Source organism: Trichogramma pretiosum, unplaced genomic scaffold (assembly GCF_000599845.2).
Source record: "Trichogramma pretiosum strain Unisexual culture from Peru unplaced genomic scaffold, Tpre_2.0 scaffold79, whole genome shotgun sequence".
NCBI classification, from domain to species: Eukaryota; Metazoa; Arthropoda; class Insecta; order Hymenoptera; family Trichogrammatidae; genus Trichogramma; species Trichogramma pretiosum.
This window is the reverse complement of record NW_019641700.1, coordinates 167,166-183,626: the sequence shown is the minus strand read 5'-3', so window position 1 is coordinate 183,626 and position 16,461 is coordinate 167,166. Positions and strand designations below refer to the sequence as shown.

Genomic DNA, 16,461 nt, shown 5'->3' with positions numbered 1-16,461 from the left:
TGCAGCGTCGGCTCGCAAAAAGGAGCAAAAAATGTATGTATACGCGCCCACGTAGCCGCAACGCGATAACAACGTTGCGCACGTAGTTTTTCGCGCTCTCTCTCTCTCTCTCTTATCATTCGTATTTGCAGTACTGGAAAAGCTAAGAACGATATATTTCATGCATTATATAATACATAAAATCAGCGCGTCGGATCTATGCACAGTTTTAAAACTTACTTCGCGCGCGAAATTTTCGCGGCGTAGCACACACAACAAGTTGCTCGTAATTAGAGCGAGCGAGGTATATAGCTCCCTGAGCTTGCGCACACGCGCTAAAGTCCTGTACACGCATACGAGTGTGTGTACGCGGGTGTGTGTGTGTGTGTGTGTGGGGGGGGGGGGGNNGGGGGGGGGGGGGGATATGCTCGACCCGTCATTTAATTATTTGCAAGCGCAGAGCCGTGTGTATAGTACGCGCAATGACCAAATCGAGACGCGATAAAAACGTGAGAGAGGATTAAGTGCCTTTTTTATATTTCATGCGGAACCGTCGGGCGTTCGGTGCACACGCCTGCAGGCGCAAAATTAATCAGCTCGCGTTCGGCTTTGTCCCAAATGAGTACGTTTTAAAAATTCACGCGCCATTTCGCGAGTCTCTCGCGAGGGACGTCATTTTTATTTTTGAAAAGTTTACACACACTCATTCAAGCACGTCGAACGAAACGAGTCATTGTGTTTCACGCTACATAGTTTTGTCTTTCCTTCGAGCAACGCTCTGCTAATTGTCCAACGATCGATACGCGATCCAGCGACACAATATACACGCGTACGCTCTCGAGTGTACGCCTGTGTATACCATATACGTATAATGGATAATGTCAACTGCACACGCAGTATGTGGCTTTTAATTAGCTGCTGAAGTGAGAAACGGCGACGGCCAAGTTATGTGCAATGTACTGCTGCTACGCCGCGTGCTCTGCAATACGACGGGGCTAATGGTCGCAGCGCACAGTTTGCGTTGCCTCCTGCTGCTGCTACTGCTGCATCGGAATCGCGGGCGCATAACGCGTTGTTATATGGAAGAACTTTGGCCTGCGCCGAGAACAACCATACAGGAATCATATGTATGCGTCGGACGTGCCGTAGAGCTAGCGTAGCTAGCTCGTACTCCGGTCTTTTGCATTATATTCACGCAGACATATGTTGCCCGACTTTATTGCGTTACGTTTCACTTTTCGTAAAGTTCAGAGAGTTGCGTGGGCAGCAAAAAAAACTGCACGATCCGCAAAAGGATTAAAACAATGCGATCGCGCGCGCGACGAAATGTAGCGCGAGCACAAAAATTCCACGTTAACCACGTGACAGGACAAATGAGATCAGAGTTGAACAATAGATCCCTCTCTCTCACTGCAGTCCAACAATCTAGAAGGTTTATCTGAACAAACGAGCGAGCGGGCGCGCCGCACACGGTCGCTTCACTTCGGAGCTGCAGCTCCATTCAACTCGATCGATTCCCACCTCTGCCTCTCTCTCTCTCTCTCACTCTGCCTCGACGTTGACCCTTTGATTTATTACGCTTTTAGAAAGCCACCCCCTTTGTCGGTCGGGGCTGACGATTCGAGGCTACACCTGATGTCCGACAAGCGGATCGCACTACCAGCCGTCGCCTCTGCTGTATAACTCCTCCAAGTTATATGGTAATATTCAATGGCAATTTGAGTGAAATACAGTGTTTAATGATCAAACAAAATTATACGGGTCATTTTAATACTACTTATTCTCTCTCGCTAACTCCAGCTGGCCTTAGTTCCTTCCGTACGTTTCACTTTATCTATATACATGAGGTGCGGAGAGTAGAACGCCAACTCTTGATGTACTTTTCACTATTTAATTTGCTCTTCCAACTCAGCTGTTCTTCACTTTCTCGCCATCGCATACAGTTGCCCTCTGTATATAGCTCGACGACGCGCGAGTGCACTTTCGCAGTTATTCTAAATTACAATCGTTCTTTTGTCGCTGCCCCCCCCCCCTCCCCCCAACTTTGTATCACTTTTTCATAATTTCTCCCGTGATTTTTCTCACGTAAAAGAAAAGGGACTATGATGTGCGTGCGCTCGCGTTGAACCCGCTTTACCCGTCTTCTTATGACATAATGTTCTTAATAGCGAGTGAAACAGCTTTTCCTATCTACATTTACTATATGCGCGCTTGCCGTTTTTTCTTTACGACTTACATGCTTATATTTCATGTCACATTTCTGCCGCTTTACGTCGCCATTATTCGGTTCATAATAATATATATACGAGGCTGGCTCGTGAATAACGCAATAGGCTTTCTAATCAAACATTTAATTATTCAACAGATGGCGATCAAGTTCTAAACGATGCATTCAAGCGCGTCAGATGTTTGCGTAGTGTATTGAAGTGTATGAATAACTTACGTGTTCGGGTTTTTTTCAAACTACAAGACGATCGCTTCAACTCACCTGAAACATGAAGAAAATAATAATGGTTATTAGATGTAGTTGATAAATAACGTAACATACGCATTGAGATTTAATCAGAAATTCATCAAAGAATAATAAACCACAAATGTATCAGAGGGCACATGAATTCTACACATATACAATAGAGAAAAAAGCTCTCGAGTTTCTTGCAATAATAATGAAAAATGGCCGAAATATCGGTTGCGCATTGGCAAAAAGCGAAACAGCATATCGAATGCATAAAGTAGTAGTAGCTGTACGCGTGTGCTGCACTTGCTGCTGATGCTGGCGCGCGAGCTAGTATAGTTGTTCACTATACCACGGCCTGCTTTCCTTGTTTTCTCCGAGGAGCCAAATTTTAAAAAACATCTTGGAATACTTACGAGCACTCTCAAACTTCGTGAAAATATTCCTTTTCCGCTTGCCAATTGAAACTGGGGGTAGGGGGGAACAAAATATGGAAAAAGAATATCCTGGGTATTTTTTTGTATTTCGTTTTCGTATCGATTTCGACCTGAACATTACTGAATCCATACTGAATAATAATAATGCATAAAAAGTCTGACGTTTTAAACTCTGACTGTAGTTGTTCAAAAATGATATAGACGATAGAATTGATAGGAAAAAGTAACAAATCCATCCAAAGTTTTTACAACTTAATCAGTGAATGAGAGGGAGTGAGTCAAAGTCTCTAACGCGAACTGATTGGTAACATTTAAGATTTATTCCGAGGAAAATTCAGTCGAACGGAGTGTGCGGGCAGAGGACAGGACCGAGAAAGATAAAGAAAGTCATTGCCGAGTGCTGCTGTTGCAGCTGAGACTTACGAACAAAGAAAGACAAGAAAAGCTCTCGCGCAAGCTCTCCAACGCGATAGGGAGTCTCGAGCCTCGATGAACTGCGGGTTATCATCTATTGCAGCGTCAACTCCGTCGGGCATTACTATGTACATGTATATAGCAAGAGAGAGAGAGAGAGAGAGAGAAAGGAGGGAGCTGGAAGTTCGCTCGGAAATTTTAGCTTTATTACAATGATAAATCGAGAAAAAAGTACCGAGTGAGCTCCTGTGGCATCGCGAGTCGTTAGTCTTTGAGCAAGACAACTGATTCGGCACGCTGTTCTCCTCGCGTTGCCTGTATACAGCAGGATGATTATGAAAAGAGTGAGGGGATGCACCATTGAAAAAATTCAAGTTCTCGGTTAGTTCTTTTCAATTTGTTTGAAAAAAGGGGTCCTAACGCTAAAAAGTTCCAATCATATTCAATTTTTTGTTGTTTCGTTGTATCCTTAAATAGAAATAAACTCGAGTAACTGGCGATTTGAAACGAAGATCGCACAAGTTTTTAATTAGCCAACTTGGGTATTCGATTTTTCTTCTTTCGCCATTTTTCACTATTAATTTAGTACGTAAAGACTAAAAAATCAGCAAGATGGATGAAATAATACGAGAAAAAAATAATAAATTCCGATTTTGTTTGCATATCAAGTATAAGTTCGCAAACAAACTATTGTGAATTGAAATTTTTTTCCAACTCTCTAATAGCTAAACTATTTTTCATTATTGAAAGGATGTTAATCGAATATGTATGTGAACACTGCATTTACTAACTCTATGCGCATAAATTTCACCTCGTGCTTTTTTATGGTTGATAATTTCAAAGTAAAACACAAATGAATGATTATCAAGGGAGCATCCACGAAAAAAACGAGCTTTTACTTCGCTCTATTTACGTATGCATAGACATATTATACGTATTATATACGCGCCTACTCGCGCACAGATGACAAAATAATAAGAAATTTTTTTCGAGCTTTTGGTACAGATCTTTCCCGATGACATAGAGCTATAATCGAGTTTTGAATTCTCTTATAAACTGGATCTTTTTTTCATACCTACGCTGCGCGAGAGCGAAGGAAAAAAATTACATAAAAGAGAAGATAGAAGAGATTTATACGGCTGCAAGCTCCGGAGAAATGTTGCACTCCTGCATGCCGTTATGTAAGCGATGAAATTACAAGAAATATATACGTATTTCTGTATGTGTATGTCTGCAGAGAAACGATGCCTCGCGCGCGCCCACGAGTAGAGAGGTCGGGCTAACCATTCAAGTCGCAGCAGCAGCCGCAGCAGCAACCCCGTGTGATTTTTTCCGTCCGCACGCTGGCTTCTCCTGCCTCTCTCTCGGCCCGAAGATATATCGTCGCGACTGTTTATTCAAGAGCTCGTCGCTCGTGAGCCCGATAGAGCGCGTCGACTTTGTTTTCCGTAGCCCGTGAATTGTAGCATTTTTTTTCTTTCATATCGACGCTGGTGCTGCAAGCTCTGCAGTCGAGCGATAGTGTTTTTCTATTCTCACAATTTAATTTGTAACCCTGCGGCCTGCTGGTTCGCACATTAATCGTTGGTGAAAATGATAAAAGTGCCGTCGTTGCACGTTGCTTGATCGCCCGCGTCTTCGATGAACTCGAGTATTTATTTATTTTTCCGCTCGAATAAATCATCTCCATTTAACACCCGAAGGTATATATCCATCAGCGCGACTTTCTGCATTGTGCTTTTCACGAATTTGCATGCTGTACGCTGGTTACACGCGACAGGTATACGCGATATCTATGACGCGTTGATACAGCGACCGACACAATGCGTCAGTCAATCTCTCAACATTATCAAAATCCAATCCCAAAACTACGCCCACGTGCACGCCGAGTGTACGCATATTGGTACAGATGGAAAAATTGGATTACTTTATTTATTTGCAACGAAAAACGCGCTGGGAGATATGATAGGCTTACGTTACAACGTGCGTCATCACGGCAGCCCACTCGAATTTTCATTCTATACTGTATAGAGATGATACCACGACGCTTTGGGCCTCACACATTTTCACGTGGTGAATTGATACTCGTGACACACAACGTGAAAATGTGTGAGGCCAAACTCGTCGGAGTAATTTCTTCAAATCTCATTCCTCCGTGTTCAAAATCCAATGGTTGTCGTAACTGCATGTAATTGTCAAGATGCTATGACACTGGCGTAACGCGACGTTGAACTCGCATGTAATGGCTTTAGTTTTTTTTTTTTTTTTTTTTTTATTTACGATCACGTAACTTCTGTCAACGAGAAGCTCGTACACGGCAACGTAAAATGGATAAAGCGCGCGCGAAAGCTCGCCCAGCTGTAAAAGGAGGAAGACGTAACGCAGTGTGCTGCTGCGCGGCTGCACGACTATCAAAGATGTATCGGGGGCTTTGATGGCAGTAACGCATATCCTATAGCTCTGTATTCGCATCGTCTTCTCTCTTTGTTTGCCGCGCGCGCTACATATAGATATATACAGTATTAACATCGAACGAGCTTTTTCACTCGGTCGAGGATTTTCTCCGAAGCTTTCAGGACACGGATACCACGAAAGAGAGTTATCACGTAGCACGTATAGCACTTCAGAATCTCAGCTCCCTTGTCCTCTCTCATTCTCATCTCTATCTCTCTTATCGTAGATTTCCATGCCGCGTAGTAGTATCGTACGTATACACGACAATATTGCAACTACGGTTTCAATGGTGGGAAATTGAAAATCAAAACATCGCGCGCGCGTGACTGGAATGGCGAGATTTAGTTGGTTATATAAATGTGTACATGTACATATTGAAAACTGCATTCGTTCAACCCTGCAGTGCTACACTCATGATTTTAAATTAACTTTCTAATGATATCGCTTTGAAATACGCAGATATACATGATTGAAATGTCATTTACAAGTATCGATTGTTTCATAGCGAGTAAATTAAAAAGCGCCAGTGAAACGAAAATACTCGACTTGACCGAAAAAATAACTCACGTGCGGGCGCACAATTTCAAAGAGAACGAGGGAAATATAACATACATTCGAGCTCGAAGAGAGAGAAGTTATTAAAACTCCGTGTGCAAATACAATGCACTCGGAAAAATATGAAATTCGACAAACGAAAGTCGATTTTCGCAAGACAGGATGCGGCGCTCGCTATCCGGAGTAGGTATACTTTCTCTGCGCCAGCAGCTATTATATATATAATACGTATATACTTGAGGGATGTAGGAACAGCGGCAGCAGGCAGCAGCGTCGACAAAGACTCATATTTATCCAATACATCCCAGCGAGCTTTAGTTCGTGTGGTATATCTCGCGAGCTCGAGGAGCCCCCTGGAGGCATCGCGCGCTGCACTGGGCGGCTTTCCCCACTGGACAGAAATCAACTTTGGGCACTGTACTCGCTCTGCACAGCTGCAGCTACTAAGGATGCAGGCACACTAGCGAGCGCGCCTCGGAAAAAGTTGTGCTCTCTCTCGAGCTAACGGCATGATGTGTATGTATATATGCGCTTCGCGTGGTCGCATATAGCGTAATCTGAGATAATGGCTCTGGGATGTTTGTGTTTTATACGCGAACAGACAAAATCTTGGATAAAAGGGATGTATGTGTGCGCGAGTTCGAGTCAAAATCTACTTTGAAAAAGATTTTTTGGAGTTAAGTTCTTTAGAATTGGAGCAATCGTTTCAACTTTCTGAATGGAATGTTTATGTCTTTTTCGCAGATATCAAGGCATCGATAACGGATAAAAGTATTTAAAATAACTTTAGAATTGAGGATCTTTTCATGAAATAAAAGCTATGGTTCATGTATTTAACTGTAAATTTTATTTTTGCAAATGAATATTATTTTTATTTCCATGTGCAGTATTGATAAATCTGCCACGTTATTCTAAGCCATGCAAATGTGGAAAAGTGATATCTCTGCATTAAAATTGAATTCAAGCACTAAATAATGAAATATCGACATCAAACGTGTCAACGATGTGCATATTGTTTTCCTACGCTGTGCCCCCTAAGTCCTGACATTCTATTGATCCTCAGCTTATTGCTGCGCATCATCTCTATAGATATACACATCGACGCGCGAGCGAGGTAGTTTTTTTCAATATAGTCCATTTTCGAGCGTCAGTTGTCGCTTCACTAGCTAAACGTACTCTCTCGCTCTCTCTCTTTCAATGCGCGCAATACAGCCAGCGAAGCTAGAGGAGCTTTTTTTACGCCTTTTCACGCTCGAGCTCCTAAAATCATTCGCCGAGAAGCGAGAGCTTTTTCTCTATTTTCTTTTCTCCCCCGTCGGTTAATGCAGCAATAAAAGGCGAATCCATTTTTCATTAAAACTATTTGTTCGAGCAATCGCCTTGTTTATTCGTTGACGGTGGTGGCGGTGGCGGCTACGAGGCGCCTCTTCGGGTAAATCATTTACACGCGGCGTTATTGTGCGTGCTAGCGTGTGTGTGTGTGTGTAACTTTTTCGTCCTCTATGTGGAGAGACAAAATCAGCTCGAGGTCTAATAGTGCGTTAAAGTAGGTTACACACCGAGTTTAAGTACATAATAACTGTACGTTAGCCACAAGTACACAACGTCGTCGCTTTTAGTCGTAGTTTATTTGTTGTGCGCACATGAAAAGATTAACAGGTTTATTGTAGTTAGCGGAGCATGATCGAAGTGCAAACAAAGCGAAGTTTAAAACCTTAAAGTATTTTGCAATGAAATATTTATGAACGATAATCAGCTTGAACTGCTGTTTATTATCATGGCTGCGATTTTGAATACCCTACGTATATTAAGAACGTATGTATTTTGTCGTGTTTCAAGTTATGTTAATCTCATTACAGAGATGCTGTTTTAGAGCCACTGTATTGAAATGAAAATATGCTAACTCATAGTTTGAAATTTTAAAAGTTCTGCCTGCGGGTTTTTGTTCTTCGAGACGCCATTAAGCTTTGGAGAATGACAGTAGGTTCATTGAAAGTTACAAATTATTCATAAAGATCTTTTCAACGCATCCGGTTTATGAATACAGTCAGCAATCTGCGTTGACTCGGATTCAAGACGAGATACGATTGAACGAAAAATTGCGCAGCTTTTCATTATTTGTCCAATGCTTACAACAACAAAAAAAAAGTACACGATAATCTCTGTTGTCGCAACATTGATTACGGTATAAACAAGCGATCGAATCGAATTATCTATACGCGTCGGTTTGTTTTTATACCTTGAAAACCATTGCGAAAAGTACCGGATGAAATATCATCGGCGACCATCAGCGCGATGATAAATGTTCGGGACACGACTGCGGGTCGAGGGCCATGCGCCGCCTCGCTATATAGCCAGCATAAAAAAAAGCTTAACTAAACGCAATTTTTCACTCGCGAATTCAGGCGCCATAAAGGGCCAACAATACGTATATAAATACGGACAGGCAAAGCGGATAACCTCTATTCGGAGATTGCATGCGGCAGTAAGGAACACTATATAAACTGGAAATGGGATTAAAATGAAGATCCAGGAACGCGAAAAAAAAACATTTTTCTTTTAAATTAGTGCCATTCGTTGGGTCGGTTGTATATGTATATCTAAACACACTCATCATACGCACTCGTACAGTTTGTTACCGGTTTAACAAATATTTAGTCTATTGAAAATGGCATACAGAGCGATGAATAGCGAGAAAAGTCAAAGAGAATAAGAGTCTTAGCAATATATACTCTTGTGCTTTCATTAATTTTTTATCACATTGCCTTTCTCCGTGCACTCTAATGTGTATGTCAACGTGGTACAATCACGCGCTGCACGTGAATGAGAGCGGGGAGGCAGGGTGGGGGAGTAGAACAAATATTTGAATTATTTTAAGAATTACGCACGGTGCGGAAATTTAAAGGCGCGCGGATGCCTTTGCGTGGCGGCCGCGGCCGTTGTGCTCACGACGCGAACGTAAATTTGCAGTATATATACGCGAGGTCTAATGCCAACCGAGTTGAATTGTTAGAAAACTATGCTCTTTCAATGATATCGATCTCGCTTATATCGCCATATAAAATACGTGTAAACGAGCACTGTGTATACATACATACGTACACGGTACGTACACGAGATGAAAATACCATGTCATCGGCAGAGATTTTCCTTCGGCTTGTTTTCGCGGCGCTTGGAACGCTTATTACACGTTATATATGAATCCATGGCTGTATTGTGCTGCGCGCACAGGTCGCGCACATATCGTCGCCCCAGCGCAGGAAGGTATCTATTTCCAAGCTGTAGCAAGAAGGATACTTACTCGCGCGCAGAGGCAAAAAGGTATCTAACTCGAGCGCAGCGGCAAAAAGGTATCTAATTCAAGCGTAGAAGCAAAAAAGTAGCTAATTCAAACGAAGTGGCAAGAAAGTTTTGACGCGCTGAATTTAGGTTGGCAACGGAGCCGTAAATGATAAAATTTTGTTTCAACATTCAACATTCAACATTTAATTCAAAGTTATGTAAAGCCGATAACTTCTACTTTCCTCTCAGAACATAGAAAGTTCTCCATAAGTGGCAAATTGAGTCGAAATCATGGTGAGATTGATTTGTTTGCTCGCATTACCAATGGATGAAAATCATTACACTAGCTCAATCGTTTTTTTCTCTTTTTTGCTCTAATACAAAACAAAATTTTATCATTTACAGCTGCGTTGCCAACCTAAATTCAGCGCGTCAAAACTTTCTTGCCACTTCGTTTGAATAAGCTACTTTTTTGCTTCTCGCTCGAATTAGATACCTTTTTGCCGCTGCGCTCGAGTTAGATACCTTTTTGCCTCTGCGCGCGAGTAAGTATCCTTCTTGCTACAGCTTGGAAATAGATACCTTCCTGCGCTGGGGCGACGATATATTCATTACTCGAAGGACACGCGCAATGACATTATTGACATTTTCAGTGCTTTTCTCGCGCACATGTATATAGCATGTATTTTGTTACTGCGCTCTCGGGCGCGCGTGACTGAATACGCGCGTTAATTTCTAAACGTCCAGTACATAGTGCACGGGGCACTGTGCCATCCCCGTGCGCGAACTGAAATTTGTCATCAATATTTATCGTATGTATTATAAAGCATCGTGGCCGCATAATGTGTGAGAAAACTAATGCATGAAAAATGACGAATAATTCAAGCACAAGCTTCGATGTTGTACGCATCGCATAGTATTATGTTACGCAGAAACTAAACGCCTAACAATAATACAGGATAATTCGTGTCATCGGCAGTGTGCGCGCGAAATATAGAGAACTGGGGCACTGATCCGAGAGAGAGAGAGAGAGACGCGTCGCACCGCGCGACGCACTGCACACAATGCGCGCAAGCCAAAGCACGATAATCAGCGTCATAATGCGCGACTCTTAATCTCTCTCCTCCCACCCACACCCCCCGAAAAGCCATTGTGTGTGCAGTCGCGCATGTGTATGTGTGAGTAAACGTGCGCCCCTTTCTGCATACATATATACATGAAACTTCATCGCGCATGGAATATACGCGCGCATATGTATGCAGCCGCGTGCGCGCGTATAGGCCAATCAATTGCGCTAACAAATGTTTCCCCCCGATATATATACTGCAGCAGCATACGCTCGCGCTTATATACGAACTGTGCCTGAAGCACTTCGTCATCGTGAATGGAAAATTGATTTCATTATTTTCTCTCTCTCTCTCTCTACTCAGGCTCGGCATATATATAATACACGCGCGCGACGGTGTCTATGTATAACGCGTATTACATATCTATATATCCAGACGTGCCTCGAGAGTTTTCGTATACTCGGGCTTGAGGAATCCGTGCGAGTGATATGTAAATGTGCGAGAATGAATGATTGATCGAGTGTGTTTGCCCACGCGCTCGCTCGCGCCTGCGTACCTGTAGCACCGACGAGCTTTCGGAATTGCAGCCGGAAAATTTGCGTCTTATTAAATAATCGATTTTGTCTGTGTGAGATTTAATAGAGAGCTTTTTTGGGGTCGAAATAATTATATTTCTAAATAATCGAGGATAAAAGGATTAAAAGATTCTAAATGCGATTATTCAATTGTATACGATCAAATTATTGTCTCATGGTCAATTTATATAAATCGCAAAATGTGATACCCGAGTATGAAAATGCGATAACTTTAACTCTTCGACCATCGAGGCATTCATTTTCCGGGCCAAAATAGAGCGTATTTGCTGCGGAGCTTTTTTCAAAGAGGATTCTAAAAACAACGCGCCAGTAGTGCGCAGCACAGCGCGTTATAACACATCGCAGATAGTAACTGACCGCAGTTGGAAAATTGGTCGAATGTGTGTGCATGTGTGTGTATGTGTGTGTGTGTGTGTGGGTGTGCCTGACAAAAAGCAGCAGCAGAACCAGCACTATACGCGCGGCTAGATAAAAAGCTAAAAGGATTAGACAGTGAGAAACTGCGTCGGTGCGCGTAGCACGCGAAAAAAATCCAAAGAAAAAGATGCGATCGTTGCCGAAATAGATCGAATGATCGCCATCCAGCTCTCTCACGATATATCTATATAGGTATACGTGTTGTACGGGGATAGACTTGTGCACACTGTGCGTGATTAATTGCTTCGGAGGCTGCAATGAGGTTACGTTCGTATATATATAATAATATATATTTCCTGTGCGATAGTTTAGCCTGTACGGCATTTGCCTACGTTATTAGCCGTTGAATTTCATTCCAGCCTCAGCAGCAGCAGCAGCAGCAGCAGCAGTAGCTACACAGATCTTGGTAATTTATAGGATGCAGTTCTGCTTGGTATCGATGTATTGTATAACTATATAAGTGCATCATCACTCTGGTGGCCTATAATATGTATTGGCCGCGCCGACACATACTGCCACACCGCATGCACCCGCGCGCGTGCCTACCTACAGCTAGCTCAATGCAATATCTGTGTATGTATATAGGTACGCATCCTATACAACGGAGAGACTGATTGTCCGCAGCAGTCCAAAGTCCAGCCGCCGCACACACTGCACTGCGAAAATGCGAGCTTGCAAACTAGCAGCTACCTCGTCGACCTGATCAATATGCGAAAATTAAACCTGCTGCTACTGCAGGCTATGATACAATATGTCGTCGTGGTCTTGTGCACCGAGTGTATACTCATCTATGACGATGCAAATTTATTTAATTACGTACTGTGCATGCGAGTGTTGAACTTCTGATTGAGTTTTTATGAATGCCCAAGTTGGTTGGGCTGTATAATGAACTTTTACCATGTGCTTCGAATCAAAGCACGGATAGTACACGAGCTTGCAGTCGTTATAAGAAGATTTCGATTCTGTTGAACTTTTCACAATGCGATATCTAATTTTTCCGCTAACTATAATTATTTTTCAGTGAAAAAAATGTTGGCAAAAACCATGACCCTGTGCAAGTATAAGAAGGATAATACAAGCTATAACTAAATCTGGAGCATTGTGAAAAGTTGAGCTTTAACTTGGTCAAGATATCGTGCGCGGCTTCTAAAACTCGTCGGAAAGAATTTTCCACTTGTTAATTTCATTTTTTAGAGTAAAAAGTAGATCGGAAAGTTTGACGAAAAAACTAATAAACTTGATGATTTATCGAGCGTATATTATACACATTTACGAAACGAAAAATTCAAAAAAAGTACTGTCGAAACAGTTGATATTTTTTCGACTCGACCCTTGCGTGACAGAAAGCTAAGCTTAATCCAAAAGCCCTGCGTACGAGATTCGAAATTTTAATTGTCAGATACAGACCCTTAAAAATCACGCGCTAACGAGGGAAATTTTTCGTTGTAATTTCAGAAAAAAATGATTCAAACGACCAATCACAGGCCGGTCCATCGAGTAGGCAAACACCAACATCCCCGCGCTCCACGTCTTCCCCACCTAACGTACCTTCAACCAGCCAGCAAAGTGACTCAGACAGCGAAAGAACAACGGAACATACAGGTAAGTGTAAAACAGAGTAATTGTTCGAGTCAAAGCTCTTACACAGCAACGCATGAATTTTATATAGTACAAAAAGCTAGCACATATTTTTATCGCAAGCCCACGAGCAAATTGAAAGAATATGCGATATTAAACTTTTTCGTTATATTTTCAGATGAATATTCAAACGACCAATCACAGGACGGTCCATCGGGTACACAAACACCAACGTCAACGAGTAACCAATCTTCGATTATCCAATCAAGCGACTCAGTCTGTCAACAGACTACGAAAGATTCAGGTAAGTGTAATGACAGAGTCATTGTGTGAATTAAAGATGCTTGCAATTAGGGCTAGCGTATGTTTGCAGTCGCTGCAAAAATCCAAAGAGTGTGTAATTTTCTATTGTATTTTCAGTTGATCCAGATTCAAAGAACCAATTACAGACCGCTGGATCAGCTATGAAAATATTCGAAGCCTTCATGGAGACTTCGTGCCCGAACCAGTCTTCAATCGGACAGCCAACTGATCCAGTCCTTCAAGAGACGACAAAAAATGAAGGTAAGTGTATTACAGTCATTTTACAAGTCAAAACTCTTTAACTGGCTGGCCACAAGCATGCGAATCTCAATACATGCGGAAACTAGCGCGTATTTTCAGCAGGCGCAAAGCGAAAGAGCTCGAGAGATAGTGTGTGAGTTGAATACACTCGAGGCACGTTTCGTAGAATCCATTTTACAATGGAGTTCTCTCTGTGCCTGTGTGGCCTGTCCCTCTCTCTCTATCTCACTCACTCAGTCACTCACTCACTATAAGCTGTCTCTCAAGCTCCATGTGTCTGGGTCTGTATAATGCGCAACGCTGAACGGTATGTGGTAACGGCGCGCGACGTTATGCGACTCACGCACGCTCCAACACCTCCGCGCCAAGTGACACCGTCCTCGAAAGTGCAGAGCTTAGATGCGCATACTTTATCCTCGTGCCTCGCGAACAGCGCAGTGCTGCACGACAAACTGCACTTTTTTCTTTTAGCCTTTTCTTTTTTCAGCTCGAAAATTTCAAGTATTAAATCGAAAATAAACATTTTTAGGCTCAATTATAATACACATATACCCTATATATAGATACAGATTCCACAATGTACTTGGAGAGCGAACATTAAAATATTTATATAAAATTTATGTAGAGGGTGTGCGCGGGCGCGCATGCAATTTACATCAGCCTTAAATTGTAATGGATTATCAAAAGCTCTTATCGCGGTACTAAAAGCTTGATTATTATTCAATCCGTAAGCCAGCCATGACCGCGTACGCAAACGCACACATGCATATAACACACACTCACAGCGCACACATACGAGCACAACTGATGCAGAGCAAAAACGATTATATCTCCGAGGTTACATCGACTGCAACTTTTTAACTCAACGAAGCTTTGTTCAACTTTTCGTCGGACATCCGACGAGCGGTAGCGCGCATGATAATGTATAGCAGCTAAACGCGCAATTGCACTCGAAAATGAGATTGACTTTTGTGCTATAGCAGTTGCAGCTATCTCAACTTATAAGTTGTATGCGCGCGAGCCGGCGTTACAGGTGGATTTGCGGACTTTGGCAATTAAACAAAGTCAGAGAACATTTCATTACGGGCTGGGAGAATTCGATATGTGCATAGCTTATATATACAGCAGACGCGGAGCAATGTGAATTTGGGTACATAGAGTATGCACCGCCAAGGGAAGCATGGCGACTAAGAGGAATGTAGAGATTGATGGCGAAAGAGGATATAATATCGGAGGCTGCGGTAAGTGAGCGAGGAGACGAGCGTATACGTGCACTTCGCGTGTGTTTACACGAACCTCCCGGAAAATTTGCCAAGTCTGTACGTTGCGTAACGCGTACTATTTCAGTATTTCATTGCGCTCTCATTGATGAGATATTGTTGTGTGTGTGTGTGTGTGTATATCACAAGCGCCTGCGACTCCGATTTTGGCCTAAACGTGTAGCTAAACACAAAAGTGGAGGCACACCGCATCGTGTGTCATGCGTTATCCCTTTCTATGCTCACCTGGGCCAGATTACACGTTTGCATCTATTTGTAACCTACCTAATAAATTACTTTTGTCATGCATCCTTAGTAATATTATTATAGTAATCATTCGGAACAAGCGAAATATATATTCGAGTCGTTTGAACTTTATGGTGTGTATTGATATAGTTGAGCACTAGCCACCTAGCGGTAACATGTCTAAATTTCATGTAAATCAATATATATGCTCGAATTACTCACGTTCGAGATAAGAGAATTATACCCTTCATTCATCATAAAACTTGTCTAAATGATATTGACCTTTGGCATGATAAAAAAGCTTAATATTTTTTCTCATAAATTTCCTGGTATCTTTCGACTTTCTAAGTACAGGGATTTGCAATCCTCAAATAAACAGGGGGCAAGAGAGATATCAGTCGTCCAGTACTGCACGAGAGCAGAAGTTAAGCTGTTTGTCGTGCACACATTCGCACACACTTGCTCGGTAAAGTGTAAACGCGCTACAAGCGAAGAGATAGCTGCGTATACATGCATCCATTTACAAATAACTGCAACGCAGCGCGCACCACCTACGCACCTATGCACGTATACAACGACATTACAGATACATCAAAAGCGCAACTCCGTCGTAGTGCATTGCAGCAACGCACAACACAGCGCCGCCACGACATTATATATGTATCTCTCGTAGTTTGTAATCTCCTTTCTCCCGAAATGCCCTTTAAGTACAAATGTCGAGTCAACGCGCGCTTAACGCACACCTAGATGCGCGTATCTGTGTGTATGTGCGGCTACATACGTGCGAGAATGCACTACGCGCAGTTGTATTTATATAGGGATGTATTAGGTATACATACACATTAGAAGTGCGCACGACTGCTGCCGCACACGTAGGCACGCACACATATACAGCTTAGAGCCCACCATGCCATGCGCAGCACCACGAGTTTATATCCAAAGGATTGCCGGCAAATTTCTAAGCCTATTACGCGCGTATGTATGTGCGCCTATATAGATTGTGCTTAGCTCTCTCTATTTCTCTATACGTACATAAGCTCTCTTGCTCGAGTGCGAGCTCGAGCGAGCAAAACATTTATCGGGTCTCGATGACTGTACAGCACGTGCGGTATACACAAGCCGATCGCTTCTATACAGCGTTAGTCTTAAAAAAATCTT

At 42.5% G+C, this 16,461-nt stretch overlaps 2 protein-coding genes across 10 annotated transcripts in view; one reads left to right on the top strand and one right to left on the bottom strand.

Moving 5' to 3' along the window:
- The window catches only part of LOC106657740 (hepatoma-derived growth factor-related protein 2), a 95,269-nt gene that overhangs the window by 12,584 nt on the left and 66,224 nt on the right, over positions 1-16,461 (top strand). For all 6 annotated transcript variants that reach the window (XM_014379411.2, XM_014379410.2, XM_014379408.2 and 3 more), the window contains 3 exons: positions 13,112-13,258; positions 13,413-13,538; positions 13,655-13,798. In XM_014379411.2, the coding sequence (XP_014234897.1) occupies positions 13,112-13,258; positions 13,413-13,538; positions 13,655-13,798 (417 nt within the window). The remainder of the gene's footprint in view (positions 1-13,111; positions 13,259-13,412; positions 13,539-13,654; positions 13,799-16,461) is intronic.
- The window catches only part of LOC106657739 (tyrosine-protein kinase Btk29A), a 99,941-nt gene that overhangs the window by 25,029 nt on the left and 58,451 nt on the right, over positions 1-16,461 (bottom strand). Inside the window, exon 6 of one of the 4 annotated variants that reach the window (XM_023462611.1) lies at positions 2,423-2,467. The exons of the other annotated variants lie outside the window; for them this stretch is intronic. Coding sequence (XP_023318379.1) covers positions 2,423-2,467 — 45 coding nt within the window. The remainder of the gene's footprint in view (positions 1-2,422; positions 2,468-16,461) is intronic. 4 annotated transcript variants of the gene reach the window in all.